Source organism: Sus scrofa, chromosome 13 (assembly GCF_054392235.1).
Source record: "Sus scrofa isolate SSC_HxYL_T2T_F1_AM1 chromosome 13, Sscrofa_HxYL_maternal_Yorkshire_Landrace_v2.0, whole genome shotgun sequence".
NCBI lineage: Eukaryota > Metazoa > Chordata > Mammalia > Artiodactyla > Suidae > Sus > Sus scrofa.
The window spans coordinates 197,806,955-197,832,185 of record NC_139395.1 but is presented as its reverse complement, the minus strand read 5'-3'; the positions used below and the strand labels follow the sequence as shown (position 1 = coordinate 197,832,185).

At 35.5% G+C, this 25,231-nt stretch overlaps 1 protein-coding gene and 1 long non-coding RNA gene across 4 annotated transcripts in view; one reads left to right on the top strand and one right to left on the bottom strand.

Moving 5' to 3' along the window:
- The window catches only part of C13H21orf91 (chromosome 13 C21orf91 homolog), a 33,569-nt gene extending 9,101 nt beyond the window's left edge, over positions 1-24,468 (top strand). For 2 of the 3 annotated variants that reach the window (XM_084991739.1, XM_003483342.5), the window contains exons 3-5: positions 17,692-18,228; positions 19,221-19,283; positions 20,753-24,468. In XM_084991739.1, coding sequence (XP_084847865.1) covers positions 17,692-18,228; positions 19,221-19,283; positions 20,753-20,919 — 767 coding nt within the window. In that variant the 3' untranslated portion in view covers positions 20,920-24,468. The remainder of the gene's footprint in view (positions 1-17,691; positions 18,229-19,220; positions 19,284-20,752) is intronic. The other variant, XM_084991740.1, reaches the window with a different exon arrangement.
- LOC146397830 (uncharacterized) overlaps positions 838-25,231 on the bottom strand; it is a 149,781-nt gene continuing 125,387 nt past the window's right edge. Inside the window, exon 5 of the long non-coding RNA XR_014825025.1 lies at positions 838-3,579. This is a non-coding gene — a long non-coding RNA (uncharacterized LOC146397830). The remainder of the gene's footprint in view (positions 3,580-25,231) is intronic.

Here is a 25,231-nt window from a genome sequence, read left to right as displayed (position 1 = left end):
CCAAATTCTTTTCCTCATAGCATTCCTTTTTCTCGTGACACTTGCCATAATTTATTAATAAGGATTTGCTTATGTGTTCATTTAATGTGCTCCCCCTTCCCTATCTTATCTCCACAAGGACATGGATTAGAGTCTGGTTTATTTCCTAGGGTAAAATCAGCAGTAACACAGGGAACGGCAAGAAGTAACAAATGAGTGTTTGATGAGTGAATCAGTCTAAAAGAGACTTTAGACAACTGTCCTAACTTTATCTTTTTCTCCTAAATTTGCCCACAATGAAATTATTCTGCTATTTTTCTGCCCTTTCACAGAATTTCTTGAGATCTTTCTGGAACCTACTAAAAGTTTTGTGAGTCTTAGGAACAGAAGAACTTTGGATCATTTTCCAAAGAAAAATGTAGCAAATAATACTGACAGTGATACCTGGTTATCCTTTTCAATTAGTAGAAAACAGACATAATATTTTTCTCCAGACACAGAGCAAGACATTTTGAACAGGACCGTCCGTGTTCAGCATAGAAGTTTCTATGTTGAATTACACACTGCAGCTCTTATTATTTTGAACACCTCAGCATAGTGGTGTTTGTTCACAGTGATGACCCCAAAGCATTTGATCCAGAATGTTTTTAAATCAGTGGTTTAAAGTCAAAAACAAAGAAGCAGAAGCAGAATATACAACCCAGAATACCTTATTAATAGAAACATCATAATTATAAATAATTTGTTATAATAGATAAAAATGACATTCTGATTCAGATTCATAAGTCATTCCTTCCAAAATGTTGACAGAGATGAAAAGAAATGTTTTACGAGATATATGGACACAAATTAAATCTAGATTGAAAATCTTTTAATACTTAGGTCAAAAATAATCTATTTTCAGTAAAGGGATACACTTGATTGAAATAATTTACAATAACTGTTACTGGAGAGTTGATCAAAAGAAATCAGCTGTCCAGAAATAAAGGGTAATTTTTCTGTTACATGCAAAGTAATACTGCCCTGTGAAGAAAGAAAACAAAATAAGTTCCTCTCTCTACTCTGGAAGATGTAAAATATCACTCTCTAGTTGGGAGAAGCTAGTTCAACTGTCAGATACTTAAGGGATTCACACTTATAGGTAAGTGATTTATCTAAATAAGAGTTAATATTGTTTGTCAGGTTTTGTATGTTTTACATATATTATTCTGTTCTTACAACTATATGGAGTAGATGATAGGTTATCTCAATTTGATGAATGAGGGAAATAAGTAGAGAGTCGGGAGCACAGCATGGAAGTCCAAACCTAAAGTCTCAGATTCCAGAAAGTCCAACTGCCTCAATCATTTCTGCTCCAAAGGAAAATTACATGAACTCTTAAGAATTTAGGAAATATTAAGTAACTTTTAGGCAAAGTTACAGATGAATTACACAAATGGGAATGTTCAAGCAAGGAACAGAATTTGTGTCCATCCCAAGAAATGCTTTTTTAAGTTATTTCTACCTATGATATTATTTGATTAATATACATTCAGTGAAATATCCAAAAATAAACATTTCTGATGACTGAAGGGAGTGGGGTGATACAATCTCCATATAGATTGTAATCTAAACAAATGATCTGTCAAGAAAATACAGTCTATAAAACTCTTGGATTAGATGGTGATCAGAGAGGAGGAAAGAATTAGAAAGAAGAGACACACAGTAACAGTCTGGCTAGTTCTGCCTGGAAGGGACAGGGAACTTGAGGTGTAGACAGACACTTATTACAGAATCATGCACATGTATCAGCTGGTGATGAGGTAGTGGTTCTAACACTGCTCTGAATCCTTCCAGCCATCCAGGTAGTGGAGGCTAACATACTTACCCTGATCATTTTCTTCTCAAGAGGGAATGGGGTTCTAAGTAAGTGAAGGCAGACTGTACAAACAAAAGTGAAAATGTCAGCACCTATTCTGGAACTGCACCCCCTCTTCCTTTTGCTCATCCACCCTGGTAGCTGAGCTTGGAACAACTTTATAGAGAGAAGAAACAGGTGGTAAGACACCATAATTATATATTTATAGCACTTTAAATGTTGCTTTTACAGAACCTTAATCTTCACATTATAAAGAAAATTAACATTAAGTGTGAATTTCAAATGTAATACATGAGAAATGTATAAATGATTGAAATCAAAGTAGTTAAGTAACATTGCAGAATTATCAAAATGTTATCAATTATGGTTCTAGTTAGAATGGTTTTAAATTATTTTAATCCACTTTGTCACACCATCTGTTAGGATTTTGATAAAGGCAATAAACCCATTAAAAACTGAGCCTTGGATTTATAGTATATAACAGTGTCTGTTTACAAATTTTAAACTCTCTCTGTTAGCTTTTTGGCATTACCCTCTCAACTGTATAACAGTAAGGCAAAATAGTGCTTTGTGTGTACCCATCAAAATCTGAATTTCAAAATTAAAGCTCTGTTCATAGCAATTTTTAAACACATTTTTTTCAGTAAATATTAATTGAGCCACTACTATATGCCAGAAATTGTTCTAGTAGCTAAAGGTAGTTAAACAAACATGAATCCCTGCCATTGTGAAGGTTACATGAGAAGATGGGACAATGGAATAAATAAAGTTAGATGGTATATTGAAAGGCAATATAGGATTATTTACCTTTTATGAAGTATAAATTCAATTACTGATTCATTCTTCTATGTATTATTTAAAATGCACACTTAGTGTTCATCATTTCCTATCAATGTAGAGGTTAAATTTAATAGACAGTAAAAGTACCTTTGGACTCCTGAAGTGATATACAAGTATACTTTAATGACATCTTTTATAGCTAAGATTCACAGTAACTGGTGGAATATTATCTACAATGAATTTAGTGAATGACAATTGCTAGTCTGTTTTGAAAACGGTGCCCATGTATGGAAGTTTGGTGGTATTGGAGGGGAAGTGTTTCAAAATTAACATGAAGTACTCTTTTATATTAAGTATCCTTTATAATCTTGACCATTTTACTTTGGCTCAGCAAATTTAATATATCAACAGTCAAGTTTCAGTTCAATATCAATCAACATTTTGGCTATATTTCTATTACAAAGTAGAATAAATACACTATAATAAAATATAACTCCTGTATAATATATCAAACAGTTCTCCAAAAAACTTCAGTTTTAGATTGCCAATGTATTTATTGACCAAATGAAAGTAAGTATCTGGGGAAAGAAATGAGAGTATCACAATTCCCAGTTGAGACTAATTATTGAACAATTTCATGCTTCTTACAGCCTGTCTCTGTTTTCTGCCACCCACTCTTCATTTATTAATCCTCTCTTCCATCATCTTAGCCACCTATAGTTATCTTCTCTGTAACCTGGCATAGTGACCAAAAAGATGATTAGAATGGCAGAAATATTCTTGTCTCCCACATTTAAAAGAAGAGAAAAAAAAGCAAGGGAAAAAGCTGCTTTCCTCTCTTTGCCTTAAGCCGTAGTTCTTGAAAGAGCAGTTTTCATTCGAGGTTGCCTCTGTCTCTACTCCCAACTTATTCTTCAGTGCTTCTATAATTTGCCTCCTCCTTCGCTTTCACCAGTGACTTCCTAGTTGTCAACACAATAAATAGTTTCATGTTCTTGCCATTTTTGAAATCTGACATTTAACATCTCCCTCTTTGTTGAAATACTGAGCTCCCTGGGTTCTGTAATAAAATAGGTCTGGCCTCTTATTTCTGCCCTCTTTTCTTCTTCCTAGGTCTGTTGCCTATTACGGGTCTCTGAAATTCTAGTGTTTCACTGAATTCTGTCCTTATTTTTTATTTCCCTCTCATATTGCACTCATCTGTTTCTTTCACTGCATTGGCTTCACTTCTGTAAACTGATGGAACTTCACAAACATATCACAGGCCATATCTTTTAAGCACTAGACCTATATATCCAAATGCCTGCTGGACCACTTCATTTAGATATTATTCTACAGGTGTCTTGAATTTAAGTTTCTCGAACTAAATTTATCTCCATATTTCCATATACACATGCATTTTTATTTCCTTCATTTTTGATTCACATGGAATTCTGGGACCCATACTCCAGAGATTTTTATTTCAGTAGTTGATTCTAAGAATTTGCATTTTAGCAAGAATCCCAGCTGACTCTTATGCAGGTGGTCTCAGGTCCAACCTTTTAAAACTGTCTGTAGTGAATGAATGGTTCCAGTTTCTTCAGGACTTTCCATGTAACGTTATGTAGATGCAGGGATCAATTATTGCCAGAATCTTACCTAACCTCTGCTTTTCAAGCTGTGTGTCCTAGCAGGAATGGTTTTTCAGTTTGCAAAGGCGCATTGGCCTGTGGACTTGTGGCAACCCTGTTCCCTCACTACTTCCTACCCACCCACCCACCCTCTCCATTCTGTCTGGCTCTGCGACCTATTGATTCATCCCAGTCTGTTCCAGACTTTGATTCCCACTGCTACACCTTTGACCAGGCCTTATTCCTTGTTACCAGTTCCACCTCAAGACCCACTTAATCAATTTCATGGAGTTTATCTCCCTTTCCCCATCACTGTCCCACACCGCTAGTTCTCTTAGTATCGCCAGAAAGGTCTTGAAAGTGCAAATCTGATCATGCCATTCATTTTCTTATAACTCTTCATTTATTCCTTACCGTTTTCTTCAGGTTAGGCTGTTAACTCCCTAACATGTCACATAAGACGGTTCTTGACCAGGTATCTGCCTAACTGGCTGCTCATCAGTCATCACCCCTTCAAAGATACTCTACAAGCCAGTTAGTCATTCGTGCCCCCACCCCTTGTTTCTCCCCTTTCTTTCTCACTTCTGTACTTTTGCTTATCTAGTTGCCTCTGTCCTAAACATCAGTGACTTCTTCCTCCTAAGTGTGCAACTCCTTAACCTTAGGAGTACATGTATTAAATAGAGGTGATGATAAATTACACCATTGCCCGTGTTCACGGAGCTGCTGTGAGGACTGCAAATGATGAGTATAGGAGCTCTTTGGTAAATACAGTATGTGATGGAAATGTTAGTTTTGATTTAAATTGAAATATAGAAGTGGTTTGGTTTTTATCTCATCTGAAAAGATGAAATTCTGCTGAAAAGATTGCTGTCATTTGTTTGTCTTTTGAACAGCTCCTCCTTTGCCAAAATAATTCAATGTTTATGTATATTGAGCAGGTTTGAATTTCTCTTGGGATTCTTAACTCACTGCACCACAGCAGAAACTCCCATAAGTTTACCTTTTTATGGTTTAATTTTCAGCACATTTTTCCGCTTTAACCACCATAGTTTCCCTCATATATTAGCTGCCCAGAAAATCCTTTCACTACAGTTCTTTGCTTTGTTTTGTTTCAGCAAAATGAATTGTGTTTACTTATCAGTGTCTTTTTTTTTTTTTTTTTTTTTTTTTTTCCCTTGCTCCCTCTGAAGAGTCTTTGGGTCTCCAACAAGAATTGCCAGATAAAACTATATTGTGGTTATAATATTATTTTGGAGGAGAGGGACTTCTTTCATTGAAGGTTAAATACTTTTCTTTGCTAGATACATTGTCAGCCTAAGGAAATTCTCCATCTTAAAAAAAAATGCAGAATATTGGGATATTTTAGGTATGTATGTCTTATAACATTTCAGTATTGCATTAGAATCTTTTTTGTTTACTTCATTGGCACACACAGAACAATACTTAAAGCCTGACTTGTCTTGGACTGAGGAACAACACTGTATTCCTTCCTAAACCAAAATATTTAATGTTTTAGATTTTCACTATTTAAAATGATAAAAGATTTTCTTTCTCTCATAATAAAGTTTCCTTTTTTCCTTGAAAAAGCAAACTTATGCCTATTAGAGAAAAATCAAAATATAGGAATCAAAAAGAATATTAAGATTTATAATCTCATCTATCTGCCAATAATCTCAGTATTTTTGGTAAGTTTATTTTCTAAATTTGTTTCAGTGGCTATCACATTTTTAAATTTATAATGTTTTGCAAAGTAATTCAGTCATACATACAGAATGGTTTACAATTGCTAACCCCAAACTCCCAATCCATCCTTTTCCCTTCCCTCTCCCCCTTGGACACCATAAGTCTGTTCTCTGTGTCTGTTTTTATTTTGTAGATAAGTTCATTTGTGTCATATCTTAGATTCTGCATATAAGTGATATATGGCTTTTGTTTTTCTGACTTCAGTTAGTATGATAATTTCTAGGCGCATCCATATATGTATGTGATATTACCTATATGCATATACACACACATCCCACATCTCCTTTATCCATTTCTCTGTTGACATTTAGGTTTTTACCATGTCTTGGCTAGTGCTGCTATAAACATAGGGGTTCAGGTATCTTTTTGAATTACAGGTTTGTCCAGATATATGCCTAGGAGTGGGATTTCTGGATCATATGGCAGTTCTATTTTCAGCTTTTTGTTTTGTCTTTTTAGAGCTGCACCCGCGGCACAAGGAGGTTCCCAGGCTAGGGGTTGAATCGGAGCTACAGCTGCCGGCCTACGCCAGAGCCACAGCAACATGGGATCCGAGCCCATCTGCGACCTACACCACAGTGCCTGGCAACACTGAATCCTTAATCCACTGAGCAAGGCCAGGGATCAAACCTGCAACCTCATGGTTCCTAGTCAGACTTGCTTCTGCTGTGCCACGAGGGGAACTCCTGTTTTTAGGTTTTTTTGAGGAACCTCCATGCCATTTTCCATAGCAGCTGCATCAACTTATATTCCCATGAACAGTGTAGGAGGGTTCCCTTTTCTCCACAGTCTTCCCTGAATTTGTTATTTATACACTTTTTGATGATGGCCATTCTATCAGTGTGAGGTAGTAGGTACCTTGTTATAGTTGTGATTTGTGTTTCTCTGATAATTAGCAATGTTCAGCACCTTTTCGTGTGCCTGTTAGCCATCTGTATGTCTTCTTTAGAGAAATGTCTATTTAGGTCTTCTGCTTATTTTTTGATTTGGGTTTTTTGTTTTTGTTTTTGGAAATTAAGCCCTTATCAGTTGCATTATGTTTTTCTAAATTATTTTCTGCAGTAGGATTTATACATGTATGTGGTAAATTTGTTTAAAAATTAGATCAGGCTATATATACCATCTATAACCAGTCTCTTTATTAAATATATCAGATGTATCGTTCTTATGTCAATAAGTAAAATTCTACCACGATGATATTTTTTTTAAAGGTTGCACTGCATTAGACCTTAATTTTAAGAACTAGTTCATCATGGAAAGATTTTATTATACATTAGCTCTCCAAACCCTTTGTTCATATCAAAGTTTTTTTTACTCTAGAATTGCTATGATGCAGTTATAATAACATAGTCATAATATTTCTATTTTAGTGTTTTGCAGTATGGTTCATCAGTTGCTGCTTTTTCAGGCTTTAATTTTTCTTATCAAATGGTTGGTGAGTTTGTAGTGATTATTCCCCATCAATCTTAATTTTTACCACTTACTTACCTATAGTAGTAACTGAATTATAAATGCCTTCAAATTCACTCTGTAAAGCATGAATGTAAGGCATAGACAACTAGATTTTCAGAAACAGTGATTCAAATGTATGCAAAGAAGTTGAGATGCAAAACATGTTTTAGGAGTTCCCACTGTGATTCAGTAAGATCAGCAGTGTTTCTTCAGCACCAGAATGCTGGTTTGATCCCCTGGCCTGGCACAGTGGGTTAAAGAATCCAGCGTTGCCATAAACCGCAGCATAGGTTGAAACTGTGACTCCGATCTGATCCCTGGCCTGGAAACTCCATATTCTGTGGGACGGCCAAAAAATAAGTAAAAACAAAAAAATAATGATGTTTTATAAATAGCTGTAGGGCATCTTTTCATTCTGTTTTTCTTATTTGTGAGTAAGTAAATAAAAGTTAGAACCTTAACTGGGCAGACAAGCAGTTCAGGAGATAAAGGGCTAAGTTCTTAAGGCTATCACATTTTTTGCTTTTGAAGCCATACATTTCCTTTGTCTTAATGGTGTACCTCTCCTCTTTCATTCGGTGTTATTATGAAGGACTATTTCTCCCGGCCAGCTTTTGTTTAGGTAATGTGTATCTTTTTAACCTTACCTATTTTTAGGAAAGTTTTTTCCCCCCTGCAAACTAGTGTCTCCATATGTATGCCACATAAGTGGGTATTTAAAACTTAGTCATGTTTTAGTTATTTTGGGTAGCTTTTTAGGAGTCTAATGATAACTTTATGCACACACAAAAAATTTTTAAATGTCAGTACATTCGGTTAGAACTATTTAGGAGAAAAACAGAACAAGTAGAGGGTTACTTGGGTCAGTTGGACTACTGAATTAAATTTTTTAAAATATAACTCAATTCTGTGTGCCACTTAAAAATTAAAGTCTAAATATGATATGTTTTAATGTGCTAGAAAAACAAATTTAGCTTTTTATATGTGTGGCTGCCGTGAGCTTGGTATCCTGAATATGAATAGCTTCCATTTGTGTTCTTTTTCCAAGTACCCTTTTATTTCATCAGTTACCTATGGACAGCCTGCCATGTCCAATTTGGTAAACTAGCCACAACATGGTTATTTAAATTTAAGTTAATTAAAATAGAGGCAAACTATTGCCTTTGGAATGGATAAGCAATGGGATGCTGCTGTATAGCACTGGGGGCTATATCTAGTCACTTATGATGGAGCATGATAATGTGAGAAAAAGAATGCATATATATACATGTGACTGGGTCACTTTGCTGTACAGTAGAAAATTGACAGAACACTGTAAACCAGCTATAATGGAAAAAATAAAAATCATTAAAAAATAAGTTAATTAAAATTAAAACTTTAGTTCCTCTGTCGTCCCAACTGCATTTGAGATGCTCAGTAGCCGTGTGTGGCTATTGTATAGCACAGACTAAGGACATGTCCATCTTCTTGGAGTTCTATTGGACATTTCTGGTTAAAACAGGTAGTTAAATTTGAGAGTAGAATTGAGTGCGGATTGTTATTTTTTATTAATGCCCTGTTAGTAATAAACAGCTGTTATGTAGGTGTGTTTCCCCAATTTCCCAAGTGTTATAGAAAAAGTAAAATTCACTGAGAAAGGCTTTCTTCTTGACACATGACTTGCAATTTATATATCCATCAATACAAGAACTCTATTCTCCTGGGCTACTTTGGATATTTGAGGTTGAGATTTATCTTTTAACATCATCTCTCTCTTCGCTGACTGAAATTTGCCCTTATAACTCATTTATTGGATTAAAGCTGCTTTAACTAACTGCTTAATCCTTCTCTTTAGCACACACAAGAACTTTAAAATGGAATACACATCTCTTAAGCTGAAATCTGCTGTCTAAAGACCACCTGTTGGTATATCTTTAAGGCAGTGATTCTCAAAATGTGGAAAAGCAAGTTGCTGAATCCATCTGTGTACTGGCTTGGTACAGTTGCCAATAATTCCATCTGCTTTTGATGCAGAGATAAGCAGTTACCTATTTTAAATAAATAGTAGGTTGGGTATTGGATCATGGCAGACTCTGAGTGGCGTTGAGGGGGAGGGGAACGGGCACTGTTTATCACAGTACTCACTATGGCACATAAGACAACTCATAAAATTTAACAAGAGGAAGGAAGGAGGTGCTCCAGCTATCCATCCTTGCCTTCTCAGCTTCAATCTAATCTACCTTTCATCAGTGACAGGATAGACAATCCAAGCATCCTCTCACTGAGTGGCTATGACTAGCAGTAGGTATAATGGTAGTAACTCTTCTTGAATCATGGCATGGCTGCTGCTGCTAGATCATCAAATGCAGAGTAGCCTGGTCACAGTGAGTGTCACAGCATCATTGGGACAACTGTTATTTACACAGAAGCAGTCCAGACCTATATCATCACAGTCTTCATGTCATGTAAAAATCAGTAACCAACGTGGCTGTGGAGCTTGCTAGGTCACAAGTGTACCTGCACACTCAAACGGAATGATAAAAACTGAATTGAAGAGCACTTGCCCAATTTTCTGATGGCCGATGCTTCTCATTACCAGCCAGTTGCTATTAGATCTTGGTAATTCTGGTTTTAAGAAAAACCAAGAAATTGGAAGTTGTACGTGGATCTCATTTAAAAAAAAAAAAAAAAATGTAGGCTAAACAGAACTTGCTGCAGTACGGATCCAGACTTCACACTGTGGGCATGCCACCTCTACTTATAGAACTTTCCCTCTTTTCCTTTTATCAGAAATGAGAATCTGATCCTCATGAACAAAGACATAGTATCTCAATCCTTTCATTCTTGGTACAGCAAAATTTAGCTCTTCTCCCATTTTTACAATTAACACTTGCTTAGAGAAGCACATAAACATGGCTTAACATGGGCAGCACATAAATGTGTAGGTGCTTATTCTCCCTTTCCTAGCAACCAAGACAAGATCATCATAAAAACAAAACACCTTAACTCTTGGAAAATTATTTATGCTGGGCAAAATGTGAGCCTCCATAAAAAAGATTTTGAAGCAGTACTGTGTAAACTGTTGCACAAATGTTGGTCATGTCTGAAGGCAGTGTGCTTAAAATTTCCTCACAGCCTGTTAACAACCTGGAACTTAAATCATAACTAAATTTTCTTGCCTTATTTAAAAATTAAGAAAGAACACACAAACCCACCATTTGGAAAACCAATAGTGCCAGTTCTCTTTTTTTTAACATTAGAATACTAAAGTTGAAGCACTTACTCTTAGAGCTTTCCAGTCTCCTTATGATATGATAATATGTATTACAGCTTTGCATCCAGCTATTGGTTGAATTATATTTACCTATGGAATACCAAATTATATGAAGCCAGTCCTTTGGGAAATAAAATAGTCAAATTCAAGAGGAAGGATAATTGGCACAGTAGACATTCATGAGGCAGTTGGACGATATGATTCAAGAATGTGTAAAGTTAGTTCCCATCGGCACAGCAGAAACAAATCCGACTAGGAACCATGAGGTTTCAGGTTTGATCCCTCGCCTTGCTTAGTGGATTAAGGATCCGGCGTTGCTGTGAGCAGACGCAGCTCTGATCTGGCCTGGCTGTGGCTGTGGCCAGCAGCTGTAGCTCCAGTTAGACCCCTAGCCTGGGAATCTCCACATGCTGTGGGTGCGGCCCTAAAAAGACAAAAAACAAACAAAAAAAAAGAATGTGTGCAGTTAAAAGCCATATAGCATCCGTGTAGTTGGCTAAAAGATGATGCTATTTGACAGGATCAGCTGGGCATCAGCAAATGATTGCTTAGCTTACCTAATTACCACCAAATCATAAATAAGATCTTCAAGAGGCCAGGGGTGAAAGCAGCGGGAGATGGGACATGTGATAGAACTTGTTAAGTATTCTGGGTTTTGAGACTTTTTTTTTAGTGCCATGTGGAGTATTGTCACATGAGAGGAATATCAAATATATGCATGGAAATATCTTTATTTCAAATGTGTAACAGTGATAGGTAGAAAGGAAAATTTATATTTGAATGGCTTTTGCTCTTTTATGGGTTTAACCAAGTTTTCTTAAAGCAAATTGATCCTAAAGAGGAATTTAAAGAATAGAACTGGGGATGGCATGCCAGATGGGTTAGTGGGAAGGTTTTCAAAGTATGTGAGAATGGCATAACAAAATCAGAAATGAAATGAAAGTGGGAAAAGACTTTAAAAAAAAAAAACTATTAAACAGAAACAGCTTTTCTTTTTAAAATACAGCTGCCCATATACAAATACACTGCCTATATAGATTTCTAAACAGCATCTATCCAGAAGAAACTATTACACACTTTAAAAAAGGCCAACAAGCACATGAAAAAATGCTCAACATCCCTGATTATTAGAGAAATACAAAACTACCATGCGATACCACCTCACACCAATCAGATTGGCCATCATTAATAAATCCACAAATAACAAGTGCTGGAGAGGGTGTGGAGAAAAGGGAACCCCCCTGCACTGTTGGTGGGAATGTAAATTGGTACAACACTATGGAGAACAGTATGGAGGTATCTTAGAAATCTATACATAGAACTACCATATGATCCAGCAGTCCCACTCTTGAGTATATATCCAGACAAAACTTTCCTTTAAAAAGACACATGCACCCTGCCTGCTCATTGCAGCACTATTCACAATAGCCAAGAGCTGGAAACAACCCAAATGTCCATCAACAGACAATTGGATTAGGAAGATGTGGTATAGATACACAATGGAATACTACTCAGCCATAAAAAAGAATGAAATAATGCCATTTGCAGCAACATGGATGGAACTAGAGACTCATACTGAGTGAAATAAGTCAAAGAGAAAGACAAATACCATATGACATCACTCATATCTGGTATCTAATATACAGCACAAATGAACCTTTCCACAGAAAAGAAAATTACGGACTTGGAGAATAGACTTGTGGTTGCCCTGGGGGAGGGGAAGGGATTGGGAAGAATTGGGAGCTTAGGCTCAATGGATGCAAACTATTGCTCTTGGAATGGATTAACAATGAGATCCTGCTGTGTAGCACTGAGAACTATTGTCTAGATGCTTACAATGCAGCATGACAATGGGAGAAAAAATTATGTATACAAGTATATGTAACTGGGTCCCCATGCTGTACAGTGGGGGAAAAAAAGGTGTTGGGGGAAATAACAATAAAAAATAAATTTAGAAAAAAATGTTTCCCCATGCTGTACAGTGGGGGAGAAAAAAAAGTGTGTTGGAAATAAAAATAAAAAATAAATTTAGAAAAAATGTTTCCCCATGCTGTACAGTGGGGGAGAAAAAAAGTATGTTGGGGGGAAATAACAATAAAAAATAAATTTAGAAAAAATGTTAGCAAATATAGTTGCCAAGTAAGGTCTTAGTTCTCTAATAATCATGAACTGAAGACACAAAGTTACATGGACATACTGGGGTATGTCAGTTTTCACAGTAGTTAGAATGTCAACTGCATTGGCCCTCCCAAATTTTTATTAGGAAGTTGTACTGCAGTTTTAGTTGAACTGGTTTGGAAATTACTTATAACTCAGGTCCTCAAAAATATCAACTCATTTAATTTAGATTCATTCCCTTTCCAAAGCTGCTGAACAAATTAGTGCTTAGAGCTGTTTACACTTGTAAATGCAATTAAAATTGTAAAGTCTATTTTGAAACTCACTGGGACCTCTGATAATAGCAGTGGTTGTATCTCATATTAATTCGAACCGATGAGATAGAAAAAAACAATCACTTGAGTTTATAAAATGACACATGTTGTTGATACAAATTAAGTGAACTACTCTCTTTTCTAGATTAAAAACTATTTCGTTCAAGTATATGAAGTAATCAATGTATTATAGTTTTCGAATTTTTTGTTTCCTCTGCTACTGCATGGGATATCTTAAACTATGTTTATAAAACAAATATTTTCAAATTGAAATTAAATTTTTAGTGTGCTAAAGAAATTTACAGGTACAGACCTGGATGAATGAGTTATAGTTAACATAAAACAGCCTTGTTGTATATTCACTGTATGTATAGTTCTATTAAAAATACATAACTGAGTAGGAATTCATGTTTGGCATATTGAATGGTGCCACAAGAATGCCATCTCTGTGTCAGTATCACTCATCAGTTATTGGGACTGATGACACATTAAACTAAACATAGGAGTAGCTTCACTGGAAGATACCTTTAATAAACCTCTGAGAGCCTGACAAAAGTACACATCCTGGAGTTCCCACTGAGGCACAACGGGATCGGGGGTATCCCGGGAGTGCTGGGACACAAGTTTGATCCCTGGCCCTGCACAGTGGGTTAAGGTTCCAACGCTGCCGCAGCTGTGGCCTAGGTGGCAACCACAGCTCGAATTTCATCCCTGGCCTGGAAACTCTATATGCCGTAAGGTGGCTGGAAAAGAAAGGGAACATCCTTAGGTACCTTGCTAGGATGGGCAAAACTTCATTGCAGTAGATCTCAAATAATAATTGGTAATAAGTGTTTTAATATCATTTTAGTTATCCTTTATTCATTTAGTTTTTGTTATAGTACTCTATGTGCCAGGCACTATGACAGTGAAGATGCACATAAAGCAGTTTGGTCCCCTTTCTCACAGAACTTAGCTTTTAGCAGGAGATAAAGGCCAGTGGAGAAGCAATTGTAAAATCTGGTGGGATTAACTCAGGTGTTACTGGTTAGAAAAGGCTCTTGGAGGAAGTGAGGACCAGATAGGAGATAATGATGAAGATCCAGATACAGGGTGAAAGAACTTAAGATGTTTTGCTGCTAGATTTCAGAGGGGTATCTATTAAGACAGACAGTAAAACATGTGGAAGGAGGGTGCAGGGAGGACCTGTCAAGAAGCACACCCAGGTTTCTTCCTTGAGCGGTTGGTGGTCACTGCCAGACTTAGGAAGAGGATTGGGTTTGGGGATTGGGTGTTAAGAATGGAGGAAGAAGAGTTTCGTTTAGGCAGAGTGAGTTTTAAGGTACCAGGCTGTGGGACAGCTAAGTAGAAATACTCCCTACATTCAGAACTCTTCTTGCCATGGCACTTTTTTATTGTCCTTTTAGGGGATTTTTCACCTAAATGTCTGAAATTTTTTTTATTTAGGTATTTTCACAGTAAAGTGAACACTGTAGTTCTCTGATTTGCTGTTCATCTCAGCAGATTACCAATAGGCATATAGTCATGTGCTTACTGGGTTCCAAGCATTCATCTGAGGATTTAAGTAAAAGCTAAAAGAAAAAATTATTCCTGGAGAACAGAAAGTTATGTTCTTTGACTTACTAAGAAGCAATGTTAAGTTAAAAAAAAAAAAAACTTTAAAAGCCTACATTATTCTTCAGATAAACATCTATTATATTGTCATTGAAGCTCTGGGGTGCCTCAGGAAATCCGTTCCATGTAATTTTTTACCCTTTTTAATACAATTTCTGAACAGTCCAAATTTTTAGAAATCCAAAAGAAAATTTAACAGCAAAAAATAATGACTTTCTGTAGTCTAGTTTAGAACTCTTTTTCTGTGCTGAAGAATTTCCTTTCATATAAAGTAATTTACAGTGTTTAGGTTCAACTAAATCATTCCTGCATGGGTTAGTGCTGTGGCCACAGACCAAGTGAGAATGAGACCACTTACTGTTTCAGGGATTGGCTAGCCATCTGTTGGCAGCGAGACTTGAGAGAGTTTATAGAGAAGCAGGTAAGGAAACTAATGAATTTTCCAAAATTAGTAAAGTAAGCAAGCTCCAGGTTCTCTCTGCCTAACAGTATTAGAATCAAACAGCAGAATAGAGATATTTCTTATTTGGTCTATAATGGGTACTACCTTTTTATCTTAATTATGATACAACATATACATAATAACAAACTTGGAATAATTTTATTCTAATCAAGGTTTGTGAACTTCCTTTTTATGCTAACTTACCAGGTTTTGAATGTGTACACCATGTTGTCAAGTAGAACTTTGAGGTTTTGCACTTAAATATTTTAATTTTGCTGGAAATTTGACCTAGCCAGGCAATAACTGGTAAGATATATATGTATATGTGTGTATACACACACACACACAACTGTAATACAATTACCAAATGGATACATAAAATGTGTTTGAAATTCTGCTTGATTTCAGTTTTTGCGCTCAGTGGAAGAAACAAGGCTGAGATAGTTGAGTTTACCGTGTAAGAGCAGTTGTTCATGACCACGTCCACTGTTAGTGTTTAGGAGCTGTGCTTCCGTTGCTTCCTTAGGGGGGGAACTGACAGCCCATTTAGCACTGGTTTTGGCAGTCTCAGCAGGACTCATCATTGGCTGATGTTACATCATTTTAGAACAAATTAATATTTGCAAGCACTTTTGTACCTGATTTAATACAAAGTACAAATACCTCATTTTCTTAGTGTTAGCCAGAGTTTAGAGTTCTGTTAAAATTGTTACAACTTCAATTTTTAAAACAAGTGATGAATGCAGAATGTAATTTTTCCTAATGCATCAGCTAAAACTTTTTTTTTTCCTAATTTAGTACCTGAGTGGCTTTCCACTTACTCTGTTTTCAAACCTAAGCAGATGTAGACTGGTTCTGGCAGGCATTAATTTTCAGTTCCGCATCCTTTTTTTTTTTTTTTTTTTTGTCTCTTAGGGCATATGGAGGTTCCCAGGCTAGGGGTCGAATCAGAGCTGTACCCACTGGCCTACGCCACAGCAACACAGGATCCAAGCCATACCTGCGGCCTGCACCACAGCTCACAGCAACGCGGGATCCTTCTCCCACTGAGCAAGGCCAGGGATCAAACCTACAACCTCATGGTTACTAGTCAGGTTCCCTTATTCACCTTCAATATAAAGCACTGCTGTTTGACTTTACATAACTTTAAACTTATGAAAATGTATGAATGTACTCTATATTTCAAAGTGTGTTATCTATTTGAAAATGTATTCTATATTAAAAAAAAAAAATCGAGACAGTAAACTCTACCAAAAGTTGGGAGATAAAAAGGCATAATAACAAAAAAAATTTTTTTTAAAAAGGTAAAATATAATAACATATCCATTATTTTTGGTGTCTGATGAACACTTGTGAGTTGAAGAATTATACTGGCTATTATATCTTGGTACATTGAATTTGTTGTTGTATGAAAAATAATTGTGTGTAATGCATTTCTTCTAGAGATAAAATTATCTTGGAGTTCCCATCATGGCTCAGTGGTTAACGAATCCGACTAGGAACCATGAGGTTGCGGGTTCGATCCCTGGCCTCGCTCAGTGGGTTAAGGATCCAGCATTGCTGTGAGCTGTGGTGTAGGTCGCAGACTTGGCTCAGATCCCGCGTTGCTGTGGCTCTGGCATGGGCTGGCAGCAGTAGCTCCAATTAGACCCCTAACCTGAGAACCTCCATATGCTGCAGGATTGGCCCCAGAAAAGGCAAAAAGACAAAAAAAAAAAAAAAAAAAAAGAAAAAAGAGAGAGAGAGAGAGATAAAATTATCTTGACAAAGTTTTAGTATCAACCAAATGTGAAAACATTTTAGATGCTTTTATTACTTTAAAAAAAATCAATGAATTTGAGGCTTTTATTAATGCGTATGTTTCTGGCTCTGGTTTATCTTTCCCTAATAAAAACATAATAATTTGAGACTATGATTTACTGTGTTTTTATTAGAAAAAAATTGTCAAGCACTTCTCTAATTGAATCTATAACAGAAATTTTTTGCATATGTGTACTTCAGGGCATAAGTGAAGAAAGCACTATTTTTAATATAAAGACCAAGATTCTGTAAATATAAGTTGCTGGTTCTGTAGTATTTTTTATATCGTGCAATAACATTCCTCTGGACTAAGGTTGAAGTTGAACTATTAAGTCCTTAGAAAGGCTTTGCTATTCATAATAATTTAGTATTACTGAATATATAGTTAAATTGAAGCATAAATTGTTAGGCCATATTTTATATTTTTAACATCAACATTCTTTAGTATTTTCCCCCTAACTTACAAATTATCAGTGACTCTTGTTTTACTAAAACTTTGGGTTTTTTTTTTTTTAAGATTTGTATTTTCTCTGTTTTTTGGCCACACCTGGGGCATGTGTAAATTCCCAGGCCAGGTATCAAACCAAAGCCACAGTGGTGATGATGCTGAGTCCTTAATCACTAGACTACCAGGGAATCCCAAGATGTGTATTTCTTAATGCAACTTATAAAAAACAAAATTGTCTCAATTGTCTCAGGTCTTCTGTTTCCTTTTTTTTCTTTAGGAATACCAAAATCTAATCTCTTGCACACCAAATCGTTAAGGGGCCACAAAGACTGCTTTGAAAAATACCATTTGATTGCAAATCAGGATTGTCCTCGATCTAAGCTTTCAAAAAGTACTTATGAAGAAGTTAAAACCATTTTAAGTAAGAAGATAAACTGGATTGTACAGTATGCACAAAATAAGGATCTGGATTCAGACTCTGAATGTTCTAAAAATCCCCAGCGTCACCTGTTTAATTTCAGGCATAAGTCAGATAAAAAGTTACTCCCACAGTTTGACTCCCAAGTTCCAAAGTATTCTGCAAAGTGGATAGATGGAAGTGCAGGTGGTCTGGCAAACTGTACACAGAGAATATTGGAACAAGGGGAAAATGCAGACTTTGGGCTTGCTGTGTTACAAGATTCAAGTACCACTCTGTGCCACAATGGTGTATTGTGGCCTCATAGTCAAAACCAGGAACAGAAAAAAGAAAAGACAATCTCTAACCCAGAGGCTAACGTCCAGACCCAGCATCCACATTACAGCAGAGAGGAATGTAAGTAAAATGGGGAAATGTAAAGGTTGGAATTTTGTTGGAATTTTTTCGTTTTATATATGTGATGTTTCAAGAATTTTGCTGAATTATAGATTTGATAAATACAGTATTTAAATGAAAGATTCACCTTAGCAAAAATGAGATATCTTAATACCCTCAGTTCTTTGGAATATTCCTCAGGATGTCCTAAAGCATTAGAATTCTGCAGTCCCACCATTTATTTTGCCATTTTAAATTATTAATGGGATGGAATCAACAAAAAGTGAATTAGGAAGTTCAGGGTTCATGTAGTTTAAAAGTACAGCATCAAACCATTGACAAACACACACTGTCAAGTTGCTAATCCCTACAAGACTAATTGGGGGTGGCATTTCGAAAGCAAAAATCTGACATTTACTAAAGGCCAGAGGTAATGTGTGCACTTAGACAAGGTGACTCATTCAGTCTGCATCAGTTTCTACAAAAACTCACAGAAGCTGAGATAATTTTAATTAACTTAAAATCAAGTGATCTTAGAGCTAGAAGGGCCCTTGGGTATATTTGTTGAGAATTCATTGATTCTACATATGAATTATGTAAGGTTCTACAGGGAGATAAACAAACTGATTTTTCAAACTATTTCCATAGTTCTTTAGTATTTTTCAAGCTGCAGATTGTGGAGCATGTAGTACTCAAGCAAAATCAACTTGATGGGTAGTGACTAGCACTTTTTAAAAACTGAAACAGCATGGGAAAGATACAAAGTATTTTTCAGTGAACTTTCTGTTCCAGATGGAGGTAGACTGGCAGAGATGTAAAACATGTTTTTTACTGTGGCTTGTGGTCAGGTTTTGAAAACTCAACACTATAGGAGTTCATGAATCCTAGGATCCTGCTGAACATTATGTTGGGAGATAAGTGCAAGTAATTTTTTTTAATAGGATATTGTTTTGGTGGTATAGACAACTTATTTTCCCAGATTGCCATGGTAATAATATATTTTCATGTTTCAGTGAATTCAATGACTCTTAGTGAGGTAAAGCAACTGAATGCAGAGCTCCGACAGCAAATACAAGGTAAAGATTCAGTGTCAGTGCTTTTTACATGTGCAACTTTTGATACAGAAAATCCCCTATTAGCTTCATCTGCATTTAAATTTAGAAATGGGATTAGAATTTATTAGAGTTTTCCTGAGCAAAAAGAATAAGAAAACAGCTTCTTAATGAACAGCAGGTCAAATGGGTTTCTCTTTTTTAGGTGAAAACAAACTACAACTTAATCTCTGCATCTTACTAACACATTTTTGACCACCTACTACTGTGCCAGGCATTGTACAGATGTGCTCCATAGCCGTTCTCTGAGGCAGCTGGCATTGGCCCTATTTTTATTATTATTAAAAATTTCAAACACAAAACTAGTGAGAATAGTACAGTGAAACCCTTAACCTGTCTTCCCCACTTTCAACCGTTATCAAATGCTTAGCTAATTTTCCTTCATCTCTGGTTGCAGCCTTCTCCTCGCCCCGCCCCACCTTTAGCATTGATTATTTTGAAACAAAGCCCAGACAACATACTGTTTTGACCATAAATAGTTTAGGATTTACTCTAAAGGAGATAACATTTTTCAGGCAATCACAACTTCACTATCACACCTTAAAAAAAATAAATGGCTGGTAATCTGTTAACATCATCAAATAGAATGCTAACACAAACAGCAGTTAGTGTTCAGATTTCCCAGGCATCTCTTCCTTTTTATTTCCCCCTACAATTGATTCCCCTATAGGGGAGGAAACTATGCTTCAGAAACATTAAGTTGTTTACAGTTGCAGTAGTAACATATTAAGTATTCTAACCCCTGTCTTTTTAACTCCAAAGCTAGTGGTTGTTCTTGACCACAGTCTATCGGAATAATAAAATTATAATAGTAATAGCAACTTAAATTTATCAAGTACTTATTCGGTGTTAAGTACTTTACAAGTATGATGTTATCTAATCCTCATGATAACCCTGTGAGGTGCTTACTTCCATTATCAAGGTTTTACATAGAAAATTAAAGACATAGAGTAAATTAAAACATAATAAGTTACTTGCCTGAGACTCATAAGAGTCAAAACCAATGGTTCAAAAATCCAAGTAGTCTGATTCCCATGCCTCTTAGAGGAGATTTCAGACCTGGATACTAATGAGTACTTCACTGTCCGTAAGCATATTAGATGTTGACTGAGCCTATTTATCTATTCAGATTTCTCAGAAAAGTGTCTCAGATGTAGTTGTAACTGCCATTTCTGCTGTGCATCTCTATAGTCATCGCTTATGACTCTCAAGTTTCATTTAATGGAGAAGAGGAGAAATACAATATTTCAGTTGGCTATGCAAAGCATACAGCTTCTTGGGGTCATCAGAACACAACTGTTTCCTTGGTTTCAAACTACTTTCATTGCAAACATTCGCCCTGTACATTCATTTCAGTTATAGCACTTAAAATATAAATCATAGGATTAGCCTGCTGTGTACTAAAAATGGAACTACTTTTTTAATCTTTACAGAAGTCTTTGAAGAGTTAGCCCACCAAGTGCAAGAAAAAGATTCTTTGGCCTCACAGCTCCATGTCCGCCACATTGCAATCGAACAGCTTCTTAAGAACTCTTCCAAGTTACCATGTCTGCAAGTGGGACGAACGGGAATGAAGTTACATCTACCCATAAACAACTGAACTCAGTTTACACTTATTTCCTATGCCCTGCCATTTTTTGATCAGTTAGGCATGCACAGTTTGAAGCTGAAGAAGGTTATGGTCAGTTATTTTATGGTCATTAAATTTGTGAAGCTTAAGACAACATTTAACATCTTTGTCAAATAAAGCAGATCTTAACTCTAGTCTTCTAGGGTTAATCATTTTGGTTCATTTGGGAAATGTTTTTTTCCCGTAATTACTAAATGGCCCTAATTTTTACCACATGTGACTACTTAAATATACTGTTACAGTGTGATTTTATTAAACATATTCTAATGTAATTCACCTGTCAAAACAATAGACAGTTTACAGAGTTCTTAGATTAGTGTGAACTACTAAAGATAATTTTTAAGAGGGAAATGGAATTCATAATACCACCTCTTATTTATTATGAGCAATATTTTAATATGAAAATTTTATATATAAAAAATGCTATTTTAGGTACCTTTTCATTCTCTTTATAAATGTGTATTTGAGTGGTTCTGTATATTATATTTACACTTTCATGTGTGAATATGTTGCCCATATTTCAGATCACTGCATTTTATTCTCTTAATACACTGTTTTTACAACTATTATCTTGTTTTCCAAAGATAAATGTATTTAAGCATAGAAATCTATCTAGTTGAATTGTTTTGACTTCTGGTAACTCTTTGGAAAGAGGAATTAATAACTTTTTAAAGAATGCAGGAAAATAGAAGATATTTTTTTCTAACAAAGGCAGTTACGAGTTAGTTCAGGAAGAAAATGCTAATCTAGTTTTTATATGTCAGCTTGTCTCTGGAAGTAAAAGCCTATTCTACATCATTATTACTTTCCTTTTAATGACTTTGATGTTTTAGAATTTGGACAGTTTTAGTCAAGCCTCACTTCCAAGTCAAATGTAATATCTATCTTCAAATAGAATATGCCATGAAATTGTTGTCCTGTCTTTGAGAAGAATTAAAATGATTTAGTGTGCCACTCTGGATAAAAGTTCAAGAATCCTTCAGCTGTCCAAATTCTGCTGTCAACATCGTTGAAAGTTGTGCCCAAAGAAAGCATTGTGAGATATTTTCCTAAACTGTAGAATCTAAAGGAAAAGAAAGGATTGCTTGACACAACAAAACAAAACTCTAATCCAAAAAAATAAGCCCATTTATAAGAGGATATTCTTATTAGTTGCCTGTTATGTTTCCAAAGAGTTCTGAAACTCATAGTTTGTCTCACAGGTAAATAATAGGTTTTCAAATAATGTATTATAGTAAAAGCTACAACCAATGCAGAATTAAAATGGGCTCTAAATTCTGTTTTCAACTGGTGCTTAGAATGTATTTATGAGGTAGGATCCTTTGCTTAATAGAAACTACGGAAAAGCCCTTTAACTTGGCAGTTTCATGCCTAAAGAAAGGTATGAATGATTTCTGCCTTTCATTTGGCTCTGGCCCTGGCTTGGGTCAGATTTTGGTCTTAAACACAAAGATTATTTGGCTAAGCAAAGAAACACCTCAATCTAGTAGAGGACAGCTTTTTATGATGCTAAAATGTGTATGTTAAATTTGCCTCAGGATATTAATTGATATTTCACTAATTTTGTTTTGCTTTTTTTGAAATATAATTGCTTTTTGGAAGGAGCTTTTGAAAGATGCTTTCAATTTCTCTCAATTGAGTCATCCAAAATGAATTTAAAATCCAGGGAGTGGGGATGCATTGCCTTAGTTTTGATAAGCTTTAAATTTAATGTGTGCAATATCAAAATGTCTATAAATTTATAGATTGAATAAAGATACTTCCTGATGATACTGGTAAGTATCTCAGTGCTTCATTCCTGTGATCACATTTTCAAATTTGACTTTACTTTTTTTTTTGTCATAACTCATTAAGAATGTTACCAGCCAGTGTGCTTGCATACATTTGTGCTTCTATTTAAATCACTTAGGGACAGTCATAAAAGTTTGGGATATGTTGCATTTGATACACGTAGTAGCTTGTTTCTAGAATATGAGCCATATGGTGCAGTCTCAAATACAACAGTCTTACCCAAAGCAAGTATTTGCTTGTTTCTTAAAGAGTTTCTGGCAAATATGTAGCTTTACTAATGAGTTTGGCACAATTGGATGGGATCGTATACATACCAAGGTCTTAACTGGGGATTCTGATTTATTCCATTTAGATATTTCTACTTAAGCTCTTCAAAGGAAAGGTGCTCTTAAAAAATATCTGTGGTGCTGGTACTCGCACTAAAACCTAGTTTGGATGGATATTCTAGTAAAAAAAATTTTGAAAAAAATATTTTGCACAGCAGTTTATCTAAAATTTGGTGATCTTATATTTCTATGTCAGTTTTCTTGAATATGCAATATTGTATATGCTAAAATAAGAATAAAGGATAGAGTCGAGTTCTACCTTGAGAGGACATGAAATGCCACAAATATTGATTACCATACTTGGCTATTTTTCTGTACAGTTGTTTGTATCCTTTGAGGAAGTTTAGAAGAAAATCTCACACATACCTTCAGTTTCAAAATGGCAAAAGAGAGACTGCTAATCAGCCATTACTAACATTTTCATAGCTCAAATGATTAAGGGGAATGAAACAAGACTAATTTTTTTTTCACTTTAGATTTCATAATTAGACAAGTTGAACTAAGAAATCAGTTTCGAGTGGAAAGTAATTTTGACCACACAAGATTATTTTCTTTAAATATTTAAAATCCTCTAGCCCTTTAAATTAAGCTAAAAATCTGTTTACTTTAGGATTATGATCCTTTAATCCCAGTACTTAATGTCCAGATTAGTCCTTTTTTTAAGGCATGCACGTGTAAAATAATGCACCAATAATAGATGATGCATGCAAGTGGCAGGATAGTGTTTTGTGCCATTATGTAGTTCCTTACACACAGTGCGGAGCAAAGAAATGTTACTAGTTTTTCAAATCATGTGTTCATTTTGTCACAAAGTATTCATTTTCATATACATTTGAGGATTATTTTTAAATAAATTCATGTTAGAAAGTGATTTCAGAAATATAGACAAAATATATTCTATTTTCTTACTGGCACCTTGACAGGCATCTTGAGATTTCTCGAGTTTTTTCATTTTACCATATTCCTTACCACTGAAAATGGTTTAAAGTGAGTTCTTTTTTGTTTGTATTTATTTATTTTTTTTTTTACTTCGGTGTTTACACTGTTGAGGATTATCAGCTTTTGCTGGGTTTTTTTTTTTTTAATTGATTTTTAGGGATCGATGTGTCTGTGCTAATGTTTATCAATTTTTGTTTTATTTTAAAAGAAATCTACTTGTGTTATTAATGTTGTAAAATGTAATACAAAATGTATATGCTCAAAACTTCAGTAGGAACTTTTAAAGAATAAATTATTTGTGTAGCTTAATAGGAGGTTTGGGTCAGTAATCATAAAATTAGGGTTACGTGACATGAAAACTTTCAAGTGGTACAATGTAGAGTTCTTGTAGTGTTATTTTTATGCTAAAGTAAGATATTTGAGTATTTTTAAGTACTTAATAAAAAATGTACTACTCTGCAAATTTTTTTAAATATCTTTTGTTCAGACGTGGCTAAAAAACCCGACTATTTCACTTTGACATTTCATTGCATTTTCAACTTTAGGTTGGTGGAAATAATAATTTGGGGAAATTTGTGGAGGTGGGGAGGGAGAGAGTTTATTTACCAGAATAATAAGGTAATGTGGCTCTGGCACAAGTAAAGCTATCTTGGAGGAGGGCTATAATACTGTGCTTGGAATAACAAGGTTCTGTCCAGCGTCCAGCAACGCATTCACTTCATCCTTTTCTAGTTGCCCTTATTATAGTGTAATCTAACCTATTAAGCAACTTGGTCACCTTGCTATGAACTGTATCAGCAAATCTCTGGCATTAAGATTTCTTTAACATCTAGTTTGTAACTCTCCCTTTTCCTATTCTTTTTAGTTTATAAGAATCCAAATTAAGAGTTCCCGTCGTGGCTCAGCAGCATTGAACCCGACTAGTATCCATGAGGACTTGGGTCCAATCCCCGGCCTTGCTCAGTGGGTTAAGGATCCAGCATTGCTGTGAGCTGTGGTGTAGGTCGCAGACAGGGCTCGGATCCCGCGCTGCTCTGGCTGTGGAGTAGGCCGGAAGCTACAGTTCAGATTGGACCCCCTAGCCTGGGAACCTCCACATGCCACAGGTGCAACCCTAAAAAGACCAGAAAAAAAAAATCCAAATTATCAATACATTTCAATGATACTGAATTAGTCCATAATTTTAACCTTATCAAATTAAAACATTAAAAAATCATGAAGATGAG